Source organism: Rosa chinensis, chromosome 4 (genome assembly GCF_002994745.2).
Source record: "Rosa chinensis cultivar Old Blush chromosome 4, RchiOBHm-V2, whole genome shotgun sequence".
In the NCBI taxonomy this organism is placed as follows: Eukaryota; Viridiplantae; Streptophyta; class Magnoliopsida; order Rosales; family Rosaceae; genus Rosa; species Rosa chinensis.
The window spans coordinates 44,996,170-45,013,703 of NC_037091.1; the positions used below are offsets into that span (position 1 = coordinate 44,996,170).

Below are 17,534 nucleotides of genomic sequence, written 5' to 3' on the forward strand. Positions count from 1 at the left end.
CTTTTGGGACTAAAAATTAAATTATAATTCTCATCATACTCATCATAGATTGGCTCCATGTTGAGATCATATTTAGAATCACCAAAATTTGATGAATTGATCTCCTCTGCAAAAATAGGCATATCAAATATTTGTTTGCCTCTGTCCACTTTCTAGGCATCATATTAAGGAGACGCCTCTATGGACTGTATAGTATCATCATATATAAATTTCTTTTGCAAGAAATTTGAAGTTGAATAATTGTAAACAAGAGTTAACATGTACTGATGATATGTCAATTCACCTCCCACTATGATAAACCGGCCATTTGAATATTGAGTTTGGCCATTCTCGAAGTTTGGGATGCGAATATATCTTCCACATATATCAAAGCCATAGCTTGGCTGTTGAATATATGTGCCATGAAGAAAGCCACAAATAGGTTGGCTGGGAACAATTCTTAATTGACAACCATATTGATTGTCATGGCCTTGTATTTGAGCAATATGATGGCCACCTTCGTCATCTTCTTGGCCATGTGCTTCACATAGGTCAGTAGCTTGTTGAATAAGTCCATCTAGTGGGCCCTCTCTGTTGTAAATAGCCAGTTGGTCCCCTAGACCATGTTTACTCACTTCTTGGCTCTTGTTTACTTTTATCAATTCGTGAAGGCCCTATGGATGATCAGAGGAGTGAACATGGGTAGAATCTTGCCCCCTATGTATCTGATCAATAGCCACGTATTTGGCTTGATCAGTGGAGAAATTAGATATTTGTTCAGAGACAATTGTATTGTCAGAAGAACAATCTCGTGGATCATCTTCTCCATGCACAGCCTCTATGTAAGGCTGTGACTCACCAGTGAGTCCTTTAGGTTGATTGCCACCTATAGGCAAGTTAGTCTCAGAAACAAACTCCTTGCGTGCAGATTTTTGACTTTCCAATTCACTTTGATGCGAATTGACTTGAGTAACCAAGCTGGAACCTTCTTTGCGCAAGGTCGTGAACTCCGATGAGGTCTGCTTGTTTTGGTTCGCGATGGCCTCCATGACTTGCTTTTGTCGCTTGGTATCCTCAGTCCTTTCGGCGATACGCTCGTCCAGTTCGCGTACGAGCTGATTTGTCTTCGCGGTTTCCCTGTCAAAATCAGTGTTATCTTCTTGTGATGATTTTCGATATTCTCCATGATGATCGCGAACCTTACCTCGGAGGTCGCTTCCTCTGGAATAGGCTTCAGAACGAAAGCCTCTCTTGTCGTAGTGTAGCCATTGGTGGTAACACTGGCCATCTTTTCACTTTAGGAATTTCATTTGGTAAAGATTTTCCCCTACCATCTCAATGATCACAAAAGACTCTAGCGTGGTCCCACCAGGTGTGCCAAAATGTTCTGCTCCAAAACCAGTTGGTGTGCAAACTGTCTCTTTTGAGCGTGTGCGCATGCGTGCCAGCACCATGGGGTGCAGTCGTCGGGGGAGTCCCTTGACCTGACTTCTTCTTCAAGCGTTTGTGGACGAGGAGAGCACCAACCTCGCCACAAGGTTCTTCTCTAGCCTTCCGAGAAAGGACTTCTTGCCTTACGGATAAGGACTTTGGATGTGATCTCTTCGCGTCACCGAATCGATACTCAACGTTGTAGGCTGAGCAGAGCAATCACTGGGAAGTTTGGAGAAAGCACAGGTTTTGCTAAAGCGTGACTTTAGCTTCGCTGGGTTGCGAGGGCGTTACCCTTGCTTCGCTGGTTGTATCGGTGGCAGTAGGACTGGCAGTCGGCTCGCGAGGAGACTAGGACTAGAAGCACGGTCGCCGGGTTGATCTGGTGATGCTGACAGTCGGCTCGCTGGGAGACTAGAACTGGCGTGCGGTCACCGGGTTTCAACGAGGTTGAAGGTTTGCTCCGGGGAGGCTTTGTAATTGCTGGGATTGATTGATTTTAGAGAGGTTTTTCTGTATCGTCTTTAGCCTCTATATATAGGCTGCTTGTAGATTCACTTTCCAAATAGGAATTAAATACTATATTTTAGGCCACAGTTATTGGCCTTGAATCAAATCAAAACACTGAATAGTTTTGATATCTGTCATAATCAAAGATTAACTCTGTTGTAGCAATTTTCTAGGCAGGGTTAATTACCTTTTGGAGTCCTAGACGTAATCTTCCTCTTGGTCGCGCGCGGACTGTAGGATATGCATTAACTGCAAATATATTTCTTCGCGAGCACTCGTATCTTCATGCAATAGTCTTTAATTGCATACACTTTATATGTCTCATATGTTAGCCACGTACTGTCTTTTTCCATGCAACAAAGGAATTCACCTTAATTGACCCTTTGCCATGCAATGAACCAATATATACGTACCACAAGATTACATATATTATATAATAATCCTTGATGATTGCAAGCAAGGTGATTGCATGCTTCTGACCAAACTATTGTACGTCCACCATGCCTGTTAATTGCCATATATGTAGGCAAACTTAATTGCTTGCATTCTGTTGGTAGCGAAGGATGATGGCCCACCATGCTATTTAATTGCATGAATACTCTTGAATATAAGTGGAAAAGGACAGCAGGTTGCCATGTTTAATTGCATGGGGAACCTTCCTTACTTGAAACATGTATGAGCCACCTTACATACATCATATATATATATATATATATATATATATATATATATATTCCTCTTTGACCACCATCAAGCATGATTGCATGCTTCCATATATGCCATTGCACATTAATTGTATGGGAATATATGAATACTTGCATGGGCATGTTATTGTTCTCTCTTGCATGATCTTGGTAATTAACCAAACAAACCACCATTAATTACCAAATATATGATAATTAATAGTGAATCGAAGAATATCCGGATTTGCCTCAAAATCGCTTAGTCTTCAAGTAGGCTTTACTTAGCCTCTAAATAATATTTTCTGAACTTATCGAAAATATATAGCTTGGGCCACGGGTATTGGCCCGGATTTCTTCGAGTCCCCTTCGTCAGGAAAAAATGTTATTTTGGGTTCAAACAAGTAGGTTGTTTGCCATTTTGATGAAGATGGTTTCGGATATCGAGGATGATCCCTCATGGCATACCGCCGAGACTGAAGATGAGGATGCTGGTGAGAGTGGTAATTGCAGTGTTGGGCAGGAGTGTTTGGATAGGCTTGCCATTTCCTTGGGTGGGAATACCATTGTTCCCGTCGCGTCCGAGCCTATTTGCCTGCCCCCAAGTGGCAGAAACACCATGCAGCATTGATTGCCCTTGCATAGATTGCTGAGGGTTGTTCTAAGGTATCGATTTTGCCCTTATTTTGTTATTGAATCCTGCACTGTCTGGAAACTAATTGTCACTCCCAATGGCTACTTGTTAGTGGATCAAGATAGGAATAGTTGTTACCTCATCAGCTTTTAGATGTTTGCATATTTCACTACTTGTAGCAAATGCTTGTTTTCTGTATTATATGGCTTGGTGATAAGACCCCCATTGTGTTTCACATATGATGTTATTCTGTCAACGTGATGACAACTAGGTAGAATTATAATGGGAACACTAATCCAAGTGTTTTTTTATATACTTCTCTACTTGTAGTAACACGCTGGACATGTATGAAACATTTTCATTTGCTCACATTTTGATTGTCCTGTATGCATGATGTGCACACACAAACTGACAGATTATGACTTTATATCAACAACGACACAAGTTCACCTGCAAAGTATTTTTGTGCATTATACCTCTTCTTATAGTCAAATGGATTCAAGTTACCTTAGTTTATTCCTTTTAATTTTGCTCCAGGTAATGATAAAAAATTTGGAGCAAGTGGTGGCAATGGTCTTGAACTCGTTTCAAGATCCTCATCCTCGTGTAAGGTGGGCAGCTATTAATGCAATTGGGCAGTTGTCTACTGATTTGGGCCCAGACCTGCAAGTTCAATATCATCAACGGGTGCTTCCGGCATTAGCTGCTGCCATGGATGATTTTCAGAACCCTCGTGTGCAGGTACATTGATATCAGTGGCTAATTTATTTATCCGTAATGACACTTGTGAAGAGAAATAAGAGTCTCTAAGAAGCTGACATTCTTGGTGGCTTGAACAAGATAATAGTTGGTGTATTATTAGGAGACTATATCTAAGGCTCTTTTTCTTATTGGTTACCACCACTGTAGAGGTATTTTCAATCGAGACTTCACGAGATGAGCGGTGACTGAAAGGCTATCCTAGTCACAAAGGATCAATCTGATTGGGTCATTGAACAATTATAGCATCTGTCTCCAAAATCAGCATGAACACCATATGACTGCTAAGCACTAGTGCATCTCACATGCGTTATTGTCCTGTGGGGTTTCCAGACGTGAACATATTTCTTGATTTGTTATACCAGATGAATGCAAACTTGTGTTTCACACAGTGATAGATACCATATTTATTGAGCCTGTGAAGAAAGTACTGTGAATATGGTTTTGAAGGATGTATCTCATGGTACTGGGGATTTATTTCTTATGTAGGAGCAGTTATCCGAAAATCGTTATTAGGCTTTCATAGGTAGGAAACAAAATGACTGGAATCTGGTGAATTAGTTATTAGATGCGACATAAATTCGATGCAAATTTTTACAGGATCTATAAAAGAACGTGAAAACTTGGATCCTATAGATGTGTTATGGATGCTAAACTTATGATTTGCAAAGTATATTTTGATTATTTGCACTTCTTTTTTTTTTAGCTCAGATTTATTGCAAGTTAATTTTCTCCTTTCTGTTGTTGCAAAACTTTTCCTTGCTTGGTGGGATTATATTGGAACAGATTTCTCGATGAAATCTTTACTGCCATTGGCTGGGGATGTCATTCTTCTTTTCATTATTACGTGGTTCATGACATTTTTCACGTAGAAAACTAAAGCCCAAACCATTTGTAGTTCCCTAGATTCTGGAGGTCAATTGACAGCTCATTATTCTAACGGGTGGCTTAGACATTGATTGTTTCTATTTTAGAATTCTCTAAATTGATGAATTGTCTGTCTAGAATCCCCACCTTTGTATCCCTTAAAAGAATGAATTATGTTATAAGCAGATAACAAGTGCCACTTTTGTATGCTGTCGTAGAATTCCAATAATTTCTCAGTGATAGTAACTCATGCATACCTGTCCTATTTTCTGTTACAATCCCTTCTATCTCAGAATTGTGGATTTTCTGGCTAGTGAGTACTTTTCTTGGTTTTGTTACTTGAATTTCTGATTAAGCATACTCTGATATAGTATTTGATATTAAAAAACATTCTTGCATTAGCTTCGTTCATTTGGATATCGTATAAGCTGTATACTATTATTATTTTCAAAATGAATACATTCCTCTAAGAATTGCAAATTATAGTTTCAGTTGAAAAATGCAATTGGAATTATTTAAAGCTTGTTATGTGCTAGAGGTACACATCTGCTTGCATTCAGTTCTGCTCTATCAGCAAAGAATCTGAGCCCACAATACCCTGCTTAATGTCTGATAAAGGGGAACTATTTCTCTTGAATTGTTTTTGTACTTTAAAATGTTGTGAGACAAGTATATTCATTTGAAAAGTTGTGCAACATATGTAAAAATGGAGGTATACTAGAGAGGCCCTAAAGAAACAAAAAGTACATAAAGTAACAACCAGACTCCGGAAAGTTAGAACATCAAATGGTATCCGAATTCTCCTGGACCCACTACTAGAATTTTGTTCATAGACATCGGTTCTGGACCGATGTTAAACTAATTTTCGACCGATGTCTTAGTGGGTGTAGAGAAAAGTATAGACATCAGTATAAGCGCGTTTTCAACCGATGTCCCAGACAACAACCAACATCGATTTTAAAAAACAAATCGATGTATAATCGTTATAATCATCATATTTTTGTATGTTAGGTATGTCTAATTCTTCATATTTTCACATTTTATGCTTAATAAAGTATATGTCGAACAATACCTATGTGAATATTTGCATCGATTTCTATTCCAGAAGCGATGTCCAGTACACTTGTAGACATCAGTTGCCATGAGTATTGTTTGTTCGTGGGCATTTTTACATGTAGCTTGGCACATTATTTTCTTAGGAACGATGTCTGTATCATAGAGCGAGCTGTATTATGTTGCTCGTACGTGACCGGCAGCCTAACAAGGAGAAGGTGATCACGTCATTCTGTGTAGTGCATACTGTTGAATTGCAGACAATAAGATTGGAGCATACGACTGTAATCATCTCTTTAGGTGAAAGAAATCCAATATGTATAGTTCCCCCAATTTTCCCAGCATTTTGGGTTGTAAGAATTCATAGTATAGTTATAATATTTAGCCCCCAATGCAGAAAAATATAAAAAGGTGTTGGTCACTGGGCATTTCTCTGCAAGCTGTATCCTGACCTCCTGTCCCCTTCATAAGTTTACAACCCAATATTATATAGCATAGTGCCTGCAACTTACGATTCTTATTTTTTTTTGGGGTTCTATGAATGCTCACATGCACTGTTGCTTCAATAATAATCAATTGAGTTTCCATTCTTTAAAGGAATTTCATGACTCAAATGCCCATCAAAGATTGCAAATAGTCCTAGCTCATGGTCTTCAATTTGCTTAAACTGTGCAACAACAGTCTTCCATAGCATGATGGGATTTTCCCTTTACCAAGTGGTAACCATGTGATATATTATGTGACATCTTGCTCTTACCTTTGCCAGAGTCAGGGTCCGATGGACCTAAAACTTTTTCCTGCAATAAGCAAACTCAAAATGAGTTTCTCAATCTGAAACAAATCAAAAAATGAACAAACAACGGGCGATAGTGCTCAAAAAACAACATCAACGGTACAAAATGAGCAAGAGAAAGCAAAAACTTCATATTAGGGGAATCTAGTTTTCAAATTGCAAGGCATCAAATAACCCACTTGCACAAAAGCATATTGTCCACGAATTCCAAAATGTGAAGCTAGTTATAGAATCTTTAAATCTAAGAAAACCTAATCCGAAAACCAGTTCACATATGCAGAAAAACTTTGGCGATTTGATGCAAATCATAATAAGACTATTTCTTCAGCGTGATTTATGCATTTCTAACACAGTCAGGAAGGGAAAAAAATTAACAAAGACATCAGCATTAGTTTATTTCTTTGTACCATGCAACAGAATCACAAAGCATTCAATCCAATGAAACATATAGATTGTCTGGCATTGACGCAATGTATAATTACAGCATCCTACCATGACAATTTATTTCATTCAAACGTCTAAATGTCTAATAAATAAAAAACAAACTGAAAAACACTCTTGCTTAAATTGATACTAGAACAAAAGATTGCTAGGTTTTGATATTCAATTTCCAAATATGAACAGTCTGATGTTTATTGAGATATAAAACTCAAGTGGAAACACTGTATTGTACTAAATCTGAATATGATAGGAATGATGTTCCTATATGCAAAGGGATCAACTATGTTCCTGAAACTAGCTGAGAAAAGATGAGCCAGTTACGAACAACAGGAAGGAAGAAAAGTGACTCCAACAAGAATACATCTAACAAGCATGCCCATCAACTTCAGGTCAGCATCCTACCTTTATAGGTTGTTTACCACCATCATCCAAGGGAAAGGCGAGAGGAAGTTACCAGAGGAAGGTATGTTGCAGAAGAAGGGAAGTGTCAAAAGCATCCTTGATTTAGATTTCAGAGTCAATTCATATAATGCAGGTCCATATGTTTATATATCATAGATTCAGTCGTCAATACTTATGGCGCTAATAATTAGATTACAAAACTAGTTTAGACCAAGTCTTAGAATCAAACATCTTAAGAAAGTGGTTGTAACTTCTGCTAGGAGACAAGCTATTGGCTGCAAAACTTTGCAGTGTTCAAGATTATTAACTTCTGCCATATAGAACTGCCAGAGCAAGTTCATGCTGTGAACCTCAACTTTGACTGTTCTGACAGAGGAGCTATCAGATAATTAATCAAGTGCAGAAGGTTTCACCTTTCTATCACTATATAGTATCTTATTTGAAAAAGAAAAGTATGAGATTAACAATCAAAACTCAAAGACTTCCAATGGGTTCACATATCTCAAATATCAAGCATCTGAATCACAAATACCCTTGACCGTATCCAATATACAAACATTTATAATAGCTATCCAAAAGCAGAACTAGAATATTAGTAGTTTTAACCAATTCAATGGGAAATATCACATTCCTGACAAAGCAACCAAATACTTGAACTTAATTATAATCAGAAGTTCAGAACTCAAACCCTGCCACCCTCTCCCAGCAATTAATCAAAGCTAGAAACTCTAAATGCATCATATTCTTTTTAAATATGCTAGTCTTGGCTCTGGTACTCTTTTTATTATTCTTCATATATTTGATCAAAACACTAAACTTCCAGGCAACAACTAGATCTTCCACTAAACATTACTTACGAAATTGACTTGTCTAGTACATAGAAAGGGTATTACTCCTACAACCTCATCAACTGAAAGTAGCAAAAACAAAAGCAAAAGTGGGGTTTTGACTTTTGACACATCAACAAAACCTCCTGCAACATCCATAAACCCAAACTATCAACAATCCAGAGTGGACTTCCAGATCTAAAATTAGAACTACGAAAAGGACAGAAACACACACAGCAAAGAAGTTGCAGCACCCAATTTAGACAAATGGGCTATTCTCAATCACCACATACAAGGATCTACAAGTAGAAGACTTTAGCCAACATGGGTGTTGCTGTAATCAAATAGAGAACCACCCATATGAAGATTGTTCAAACCCATGAAGGGAAATACGTCACGGATGAAAAAGAGTCCAACTTTGTAACCATACCTTCATCTTGTGGAGGATTTCCTTGCCTGTCATGGCTGTCCTAATGTGGAGCTTAATATTGTGATAATAATAATAATAATAACAACAACAAAACAAAAACTGGGGGGATTGGAATTGGAGCACGGTGGCCAAGAAATGGAGGGGGGGGTGGTGTTTGTATGGAGGCAAGTGTTCAGAGACAGGGATGAGGATGATGGTGGTGTTCAGAGACAGAGACATAGTTCCAATACAGTTTCTCTACAACCGAACGATTCCAAACAAATCTGAAATCAGAAATCGAAAAATCCAGTTCACGATAGAGCTTAAAAGAAAAGCGAAGTATCACGAAGCTTACCCTTTCTACCGGTGAGCTTTCGCTTTTCCCTGCAGAAGATCCTATAAACCTTGTCCTTCAACGAGCTCAGACAAAACGCTTTGGAGGGCGAACTGTGAAGAGTTGAAAAGGGTTTTGGAGGAAGCAAAATCAACTCGAATCCCTCAAGCAGAAGAAATCGAATTTGGGTTTGGCAGGGGGAGGGCAGCAGCGGGAGTTGATGAGGACGTCGTCACCGTCGTAGTGGGAGGCGTGTAAGATGACGGACTGGACGGAGTCGATGCCAAAGAAGCCGAGGACGTATAAGAAGGAAGCAATGAGGAGCTCTAGAATGGCGGCGATCGAGTTCGAGTAAGCTTAAGGTCCAGAATGGAGGTTGAGTTTGGGAGGAGATCCAATTTGGGGTGAGTTTAGAATGAAGGAGTCTCGCTAGGGTTTTCTGTTTCAGTTTTGGGGTCGGGCGCAAATTTTTTTCTAAGTGTGAAAGTTTTGAGTTTTAGTACCCGCTTCCTCATTTCACTTAAAGACTTAGCGGTTTTTGCAAAAATAGGTTCCCGCAAATTTTCAAACAAAACTTTTAACACCGGTCATTTTAAGAACCGATGTTAATGATATACATTTAAATCGATATTTTCGTAAAACGATGTTAGATTACTTATTTACATCGTGGGCAAGTCTGACCGATTTAAAACATGCGATGTCTATGAACAGATTTCTAGTAGTGACCTAGTTGATGTGAGTCATCAGTAGCATTTGTTCAAGAGTTGATTGCTGGGGATGCCAATGGTTGGCTTCACTTGCTTAACCAAATGCTTGAGAATCTGAACATTGGTTTTGTAAAAGGGGCTTCACTCAATTTGTTCCTTGAATAACTAGAAACTTCTCAAACAAATCCAGTTTGGCTTTATCAAACTAAAAGGGGAAAATACACTACAGCCCCCTTCAATCTCTCTGAGTGAATTGCGTTAAGAGCCCCCTTCAATCTTTCTCATTGGCATATATTTACACTGCAGATGGCTCCTTATGATTTATCTTCTTCTTCTTCTTCTTTTTTGTTTTGCACAGATGTTCTGGGAGCTACACTTGCAACTCATTTAGACAAATGCCTCGTGTTTATATTGGGTGCATGAAGTCAGGCGAGGTTTTCTCTGAGCCGTGAGTATAGTCTAGAACTTCATAAACAAGTGTTAACAATCTTAAGAATTTCATGATCTTTTTATGTCTCATATTATTGCTTGCTGGTGTTTTGACGGGAGTCAAAAGTGGTATGAACCAGAATGGTGGAAGGTTGGTGATAAAAAATCGTAAGTTGTACTTCAACTTATTTCATCATTTAATTGAAAGTAGATTATATCCTGATTACTTGTAATTTCTTATCAAAGAATTATAATCAAATGTTTAACTAATGGGAGCAATTCACTTGGACTGAAATTCATAGAAGCTATAAATTATTAGTTATATCTTGTTGGGTAGATTAGTAGAACATCCGATGTATCAGTTCGAAGATATGTAGTTTCTGTAAAAATAGTCTTTGTAAATTTGCTTGGTAATAGGTTTCATTTTGCATATCTCATGAAGCTATGCCAGCCCTTGGAGGTTTATGCACATACATTCCATTTTAGACAGTTTGATACATATCTGTTTTCTGTATTCTCATAGCAAGAACAACCGACAAAATTTTATCAAGTTCAGGAACCACTCTTGGTTTGTTAAATCTTCAGAGATCCTGCCAACTACATATAATAATCACATCTTGACATAAAATATGCCTAATCTAATGGTATGAGTCACAGATTTACAGCCATGCATTTCATGCCTAATCTTGGAGATGTTATACTGAAATTATGTTTCTGCATCCAACAGATATTTTCGCCATGCTTCAGGTGAGATGTATGACATTGCTCAAGGTCTGGCCAAATTTGTTTGAATAAATAGGTGTCTTCCTTCCGCTAAACTATTTTTGGTCTGAATTCTTTTTGATAAACTAGTTCCTTCATTTATCACTGTGCATAGCACTAACTTGAATTCTGTGAGTTGTTCTGCAGAGATATTCTCTGTACCTATGCCCATGATGATGTCGGTGTCGAATCTTGGTTTATTAGGCTTGATGTTAAACATCTTAATGACGCCAAGTTTTGCTGCTCCTCTTGGACAGGAGGTCTGTCTCTCTCCCTCACACACATACATAAGTTACTATATAAAATTTGGTGCCAGCCTGCGCCGATTCAGTTGATTTACTTCTTAAGGTGTTTTTTTGTTACAGGAGCCATTTGTGCTGGTGTGTGATTTGATTTTCTTTGAGGTGGTGGATCAAAGTAAAACCAGATGCAGGGAGATGGTTTAAAAGACATTGGATTCATATCTGTGAGATGTTTGCAGCCTACACAATGTAGAGTATGAAGATTGAGGAAAAATGATCGCTGTGATTGAGAATTTATTCCAAGTGTCTTACCCGTAGGTGAAGTAGCTTTGTTCCCATTACAGTACACTGCAGATAGGAAAGAAGGGATTTCAACAAACCATGCCTAGAGAAGGCAGTCGGTATAGCTTTATAGGTTTAGTAACTGCAAATTTTACAGTGTAATATATAGAGGGTGTTCTAATTGCAACATAATCACACATTTCTTTTGTAGATAGAGGGTGTTCTAATTGCAACATAATCACACATTTCTTTTGTAGCATGTTGATTCGCGTTGGGTTATTCTTTATTCAGAGCAGTAAAAATTTTGGATTTCCTTTGAAAATATGTACTCATTTTTGGAATGATGGTCAAGATTGGTACATTCTTGTATTCGTATTCCTCTTTGTGCCCCAAGTTCCTCTTCATTTTGATGAATCCTTGGCCAATTAAGGATAGCATCATATGCATTGATACTGGGATACCTAAACCAATTACCTTCTGGAACCCTGAGAACCCTAGCTGATATTACCATACCAAAACTCTTAATTGTTTGCAAGTTAATTATGATTTCATGAGACAGAAACAAAAACACGAATTTCTCAATCTTCCTCCTCACGAGATAAACAAGCACACAGATCTAGAGCTTGTACATTAAAAACATTGTTATGTTTATCTGTAGCACCATGCAATTGTCGATATTTAACTCAGAATATACATCACAATAGTGTGCACCACAACATGGCAAACCTAGAATTAAGACAGAATTATGGCAACTATCATATGTGAAGCCCAAGAGCAATTCTTTACAATCAGAGTAGAACAACAATAATACAACTTAAACATAACAGAAATTTGGAGTTTGGGGTTTTGTTTAGAGTCAAACACATAACAAATTCGGAAACGTGACCGCACTAGGACAACAAATGAATCAAACTACAGTTTTTAACTGTGGTCTGATTACCATGTTTGCTGTTGTGAACTTGTGATAGGTTATGCCTTTCATTTCAACCATCCATCAGGGACCCAGATCAAGTCCATAAAACTGATTTAAGATTCAGTAGTAAGTAATTTCCAAAAGAAAAGCAAAACTAAATGATTAAACTGTAATGAGTAGAGTAAAGGGTTTCATTATCTAGTGCTGCATATCACAAGTTCAAAACTTTAAGAGCCCAGATCCAGCAAACTTGAAAGAGAAATAGGGTCTAACCTCAAATGTGTTCTTCAGTAGCTCATCAACTGTAAAGTTAAAAAGCCAAAAAAGACGAACGAGAAGAAATTTCAGATCAAACAAAAGGATGATCCATTTACATATTAGAAATGGGTTGTTCAAACTCTACCTTCCTCCATTGTCAATTGAAACTGCTTGATCGCTACTAGATTAGGAATACCAATCTTCTTTTCTGTTAGTTCCCTTTGCAGATATTTAAACAAAAAGAAAGACTGCAAATTTTAGTTCAACTACCGTAAACCCGAAAGAAATTGCAGAAGCATTTCAATTCCGTATTAATAAAATTCATAGACATCCCAAATTCAATCAATCTAATGCTTTTATACATCAATTCCATATATTCATCTCCACCACAAAATTACAGATTTAATTAATTTCAATATCCCAACAGAAACACATTCACAACTCAAAAGGCTTGGAATTCTTACCTTGTACCATTTCTACCGAGACAATAGTCTCAATGACCTGCTGCTTCATGCAATCCTCCTTAGTTCCTCATCATCCCTTTAAAAATCAATCGAAATCAAGACCAGAAGCTCCCCTTTACATTTCTATAAATACTAGTAGTGGACATAAAGGTAAAATTAGTCCCGTGGAGGGAAAGAAATGAAAATTGAAAATTGAAAAACGCCTAGGTTTTAAATTTTTTTTTTTTTTAGAAATTAGTATCAACTTTTTTTTTAATAAATAATGCACGGTTTGTGTCCACAATCGAATAGAAATTGGACAATTTATTCATGTCATACCAATTTATTATTAACGATATAAATCAATAACACTAAAAATAAAGACATGGTACATCTCAAACCTTTTCAGCAATTTAAGTATAACTTGTTTATTAAGGTTATTCAAAACTAAAACCCTCCGTGAGCAAAATGGGGGAGAAAATGGAATTTTTAAAAATGCCCAGTTGGATGTTGTCCACATATATTCGTGTGGTAGGAATTTCAGCGATTTCCCCCTTCGGTTGGGCCTCGATCTACCCGGTCAACTCGATACCCTAAATATAATATAAAACAAATATGCTCGTAACTGGTCCTTGGCAATTCACATTTTTCTATCTTTCAGCTCCCGCACTCTTGTGGATAGGGGGTCTACTTACGGATGTAAAAATCCGGGAACGTTTGTCCTGGCATGGTACCGCTCCCCTTAGGGAAGTTTGCTTGTGCAAAGCGTTGATCGCTCCGTTGGGTGCCTTATTCACAGCAGATCGGCCTAATTTTTTTACACAATCCCTATCACTGTTGTATATGGGAATTTTCAAATGAATCGATTTTCATTTCAGAATTTTTGGATCTCACATAATCCTTATATGCCTAGTAATGTAGTATAACTTTGTTTATTAGGCTTGTTACCCTCCATGAGCAAAATAGGGGAGGAAATGGAATTTTTTAAAATGCACGTTGGATGTTGTCCGCATACAAATATATGGTAGTGGTAGAAATTTCAGCAATTTCCGCCTTCGGAATCTACCCGGTCAACTCGATACCCTAAATAGAACAAATATGCTCGTAACCGGTGCTTGGCAATTCACTTTTTTCGATCTTTTAGCTCCCACACTCTCGTGAGTAGGGGGTCTACTTACGGATGTAAAAATTCTTGGACATTTGTCCGCACATGGTGCCACTCCCCTTAGGGAAGTTTGCTTGTGCAAAGCGTTGACCGCTCCATTGGGTGCCTTATTCAGGGCGGATCGGCCTAATTTTTTTACAAAATACCTATCACTGTTCTATAAACATATCAGAAGTTTCAGATTGATTGATTTTCATTTCAAAATTGTTGGATCGTACATAATCCATATATGCCTAGTAATGTAGTATAACTTTGTTTATTAGGCTTGTTACCCTCCACAAGCAAAATGGGGGACGAAATGGAATTTTTTTTAAATGCACCATACTTGATGTGAAAAAATAAGCACGTTTCACGGTCGTTATGTTATCGGTCAACCAAGAAGACATATAAGTGACAACGGTTGACCAATTCGATCGGATTCGAAAATATGGTGAAATTGGCTAAATTTTTTACCACACTCATAATTTATTGTAATAATCACATCCACCGGTCAGTTTTTTCATTTTATTTGAATTTATAGAGGTTGCACTTTGGAGTGTATGATATATAAATATAGGTTTATAAGAGTAACTAAGTTTGACCTAGTTGATCGAATTCGAAACGAGAACTAAATTGGCTGGATTTTTTACAACCACCATAAAACATTACAATCTCTCCATCGAGCGGTTGGTTTCTCCAAATTCATCTTCCACTTCATGGTTGCTCTAGAATGGACCTTAACAATTTAAATGCAATGTATAAGTCATACAACTTTAGGAGGCAAATTGGTATAGGCCAACTTATTTGTAATTAAAAATTGAAATTTTTATCTTATGTCCACACATCCATCGATGAAATATTTACAAATGTGATGTAAAAAAATAAGCAAGTTTTACAGTCATCACGCCATCGGTCAACCAAGAAAACATGCAAGTGACTATGGTTGATTAATCTGATCGGGTTTGAAACTATGGTGAAATTGACTAAATTTTTAACCACACGTATAATTTATTGTAATAATCACATCTAACGGTCGGTTTTCCTATTTTCTTTGAATTGCTAGAGGTTGCTCTTTGGAGTGTATGATATATAAATATAGATTTATAAAAAATTAGTGTCTTTAAAAATTTATTTATAAATAAATTAGTGTCTATATATAAATATAGATTTTTTTTGGTACAATATAGATTTGTTCCGTTTGGTTGTATTTGATCATTGTACATACTGGGTAAGTCTCAACTAAATTTGGCACTATCGACTGGGCCCCATCGGTACTCTCAGGTACTATGCCATGGGCCGGGTTCACGACCCACCATGGCCGGGCCCATATGGGATGCCAACCCGGGCACCCAGGGCCCGGGACAAGGCCAGCACAGCCCATCTATTTACACAACAGGAGGGCTGATATGGCATCAGAAGAACAACCTGTGTCCCACATCGAAGCTAGGGGAAACTCCTTTCCCATGGTCGGAGTATAAAGACATTAGCACAACCACCTTTTACGGTTAATAACTCCTTTGTCCACTATTTACTTGATACACATCTATTAGTTTCTCACTCAGGCATCAGAGAGGTGTAAACCGTCCGGTACGGTTTACCCCTCTAACGTTGTGTTCTTGATACAGGATTTAGGAGTTAGATCGGTACCCCAGACGGTATAGCATTCTGTGTGAGGTACCCGGAGAAAGCCACCAGAAACATTGGCGCGCCAGGTAGGGGCTCGTATCATGGATGAGCCAGAAGTGGCAGGAGAGGGTAGAAGTGTCGCCCGGGCACTGATATTCACTCCGGGAACTTCTTCAGCAGAAGCGCCAAGTGTTCAAGGATCAATGCATGGTCTCGGATCCTTGGACCCCATAGTCCCGGAAGAAGTGACTCCGGTATCGGAGATGGATTCTATGCGAGCTGAGATCGCAGCCTTCAGGGAACAATCCAGGATCGATCGGGAACAAAGGAGTACCGATAGGGAAACAAACCGCCTTGCACAACAGAGAATGCAGGATTTGGAAGATGAAAACACAGCGCTGGCCCGAGCACTGGATAGCAGGCACCAGCACAACGAGGCACTCACCCAGGCCCTGGCTAGATCATCCTCGCTAGCAACAGGTGTGAACACTGCACCAACAACAGGAGGCCCCAGCACCGCCCCAGCACCTTCTGCGGAGGGCGGTCAACGGATAATCCAGATACCAGTAGACTTATTCCCGGAAAACTTGAGGCATCTGCCACCACCACTGTTACCACAGCCAGTTCACAATATCCCACCGGTAACCGATGCTAACACGGCATTACTAGTGCAAATGAGCAACTCTTTGCATGCCCTGCAGGCAAGGGTACAGGCCACAGAAAATAGAGACACCTGGAGAGCTATGACGACTTACGAGGATCGCCCGGGCCCTTTCACCCAACAGGTTAGAGGAGCCATTCGAGCGAATACATCGAAACCACTGAAGATTGACTATACGGGAGTTGGAGACCCCTACCAGCATCTCCAGGCTTTTCGATCACAAACAAGCGCCAAGGGATATACGGATGAAGTGTGTTGTAATATGTTCCAAGAGACCTTGTCAGGGGAGGCTTTGAGTTGGTTCTACGAACTGCCGGTCGGTTCTGTAAGGAATTTTAAGGAGCTGGCTGACAAATTTGTCGCTCAATTCATCTTACGCACCGATGGGATACACACACCAAAGGCCCTGTTAAAAGTCCAACAGGGAGAAGATGAAACTTTGAAGTCTTTTGTAAATCGATGGCAGGCGGCTACTGCTAAGTGCCGGGACCTTAATAAGGAACTGGCTGAGCTGGCTTTCAGGAGGGGCTTAAGGCGCGGAGAATTTCTCTACGGGATCAACCATAATCCTCCAGCTAGCTACGATGAGCTGATGGCCACTGCCATCAGACATGCTCAGGCCGAATTCGAGACTTACGGGGACAACCCCAGACCGGAGCTAAGATTCTCCTCACCGACCTCGACTGTCAGGGATGAAACACGAAAGAGGGAGTGGGTCTATAGCCATGATAGGTCACCCCATACCTCGAACAAAAAAAGCAAAGAGTCCTCGTCCAGGTCAAACAGTTACGGGACCACCCACCCTCACCGGGAGCCGAGGGCACAGCAGGCCCCACGGACACCACCACCACCCCGGTATGAGGTGTTCACAATCCTCAACGCTTCATACGAGACTATTTGGAACGAAAACAAGGATGAGATACCGGGACCACCCCCGAAGAAATTCCC

At 39.1% G+C, this 17,534-nt stretch overlaps 1 protein-coding gene and 2 long non-coding RNA genes across 8 annotated transcripts; 2 read left to right on the top strand and 1 right to left on the bottom strand.

Moving 5' to 3' along the window:
- The first annotated feature begins 3,010 nt into the window (after window positions 1-3,010).
- On the top strand, window positions 3,011-10,278 carry LOC121052986. Its single transcript, XR_005810463.1, has 3 exons — window positions 3,011-3,266; window positions 3,772-3,975; window positions 10,185-10,278. It is a non-coding gene; the product is annotated as an uncharacterized LOC121052986 (long non-coding RNA).
- LOC112196247 lies at window positions 6,097-9,606 on the bottom strand. 2 transcript variants are annotated; one of them, XR_005810462.1, is made up of 3 exons: window positions 9,141-9,606; window positions 8,807-9,043; window positions 6,097-6,710 (listed from the first exon to the last, which is right to left on the bottom strand). It is a non-coding gene; the product is annotated as an uncharacterized LOC112196247 (long non-coding RNA). The 2 variants fall into 2 exon arrangements; XR_002935056.2 differs by lacking the exon at window positions 9,141-9,606 and having other exon boundaries at window positions 8,807-9,083.
- Window positions 10,279-10,372: 94 nt separating the features above from the next.
- Window positions 10,373-11,710, top strand: LOC121052985 (hydroxyproline O-galactosyltransferase HPGT1-like). Of its 5 annotated transcripts, none has more exons than XR_005810460.1 (4): window positions 10,373-10,406; window positions 10,983-11,054; window positions 11,165-11,277; window positions 11,383-11,710. XR_005810460.1 is itself a non-coding variant. In XM_040519242.1 (4 exons), the coding sequence occupies exons 1-4, from the start codon at window positions 10,387-10,389 to the stop codon at window positions 11,461-11,463; spliced, it is 234 nt and encodes a 77-aa protein (XP_040375176.1). In that variant the 5' UTR covers window positions 10,379-10,386; the 3' UTR covers window positions 11,464-11,710. The 5 variants fall into 5 exon arrangements, 2 of the variants coding, with proteins under 2 accessions (XP_040375176.1, XP_040375175.1); XM_040519242.1 differs by having other exon boundaries at window positions 10,379-10,406; window positions 10,983-11,002; XR_005810461.1 differs by lacking the exon at window positions 10,373-10,406 and adding an exon at window positions 10,413-10,423 and having other exon boundaries at window positions 10,983-11,002.
- Window positions 11,711-17,534: the final 5,824 nt, after the last annotated feature.

What these genes read in the sequence shown, in the direction of transcription:
- LOC121052985 (XM_040519241.1), top strand. Translation starts at nt 10,902, where the DNA reads ATGAGTCACAGATTTACAGCCATGCATTTCATGCCTAATCTTGGAGAT. An exon ending in ATATTTTCGCCATGCTTCAG is followed by an intron (nt 11,003 to 11,164) that starts GTGAGATGTATG and finishes GTTGTTCTGCAG; the next exon opens with AGATATTCTCTGTACCTATG. An exon ending in CTGCTCCTCTTGGACAGGAG is followed by an intron (nt 11,278 to 11,382) that starts GTCTGTCTCTCT and finishes TTTTTGTTACAG; the next exon opens with GAGCCATTTGTGCTGGTGTG.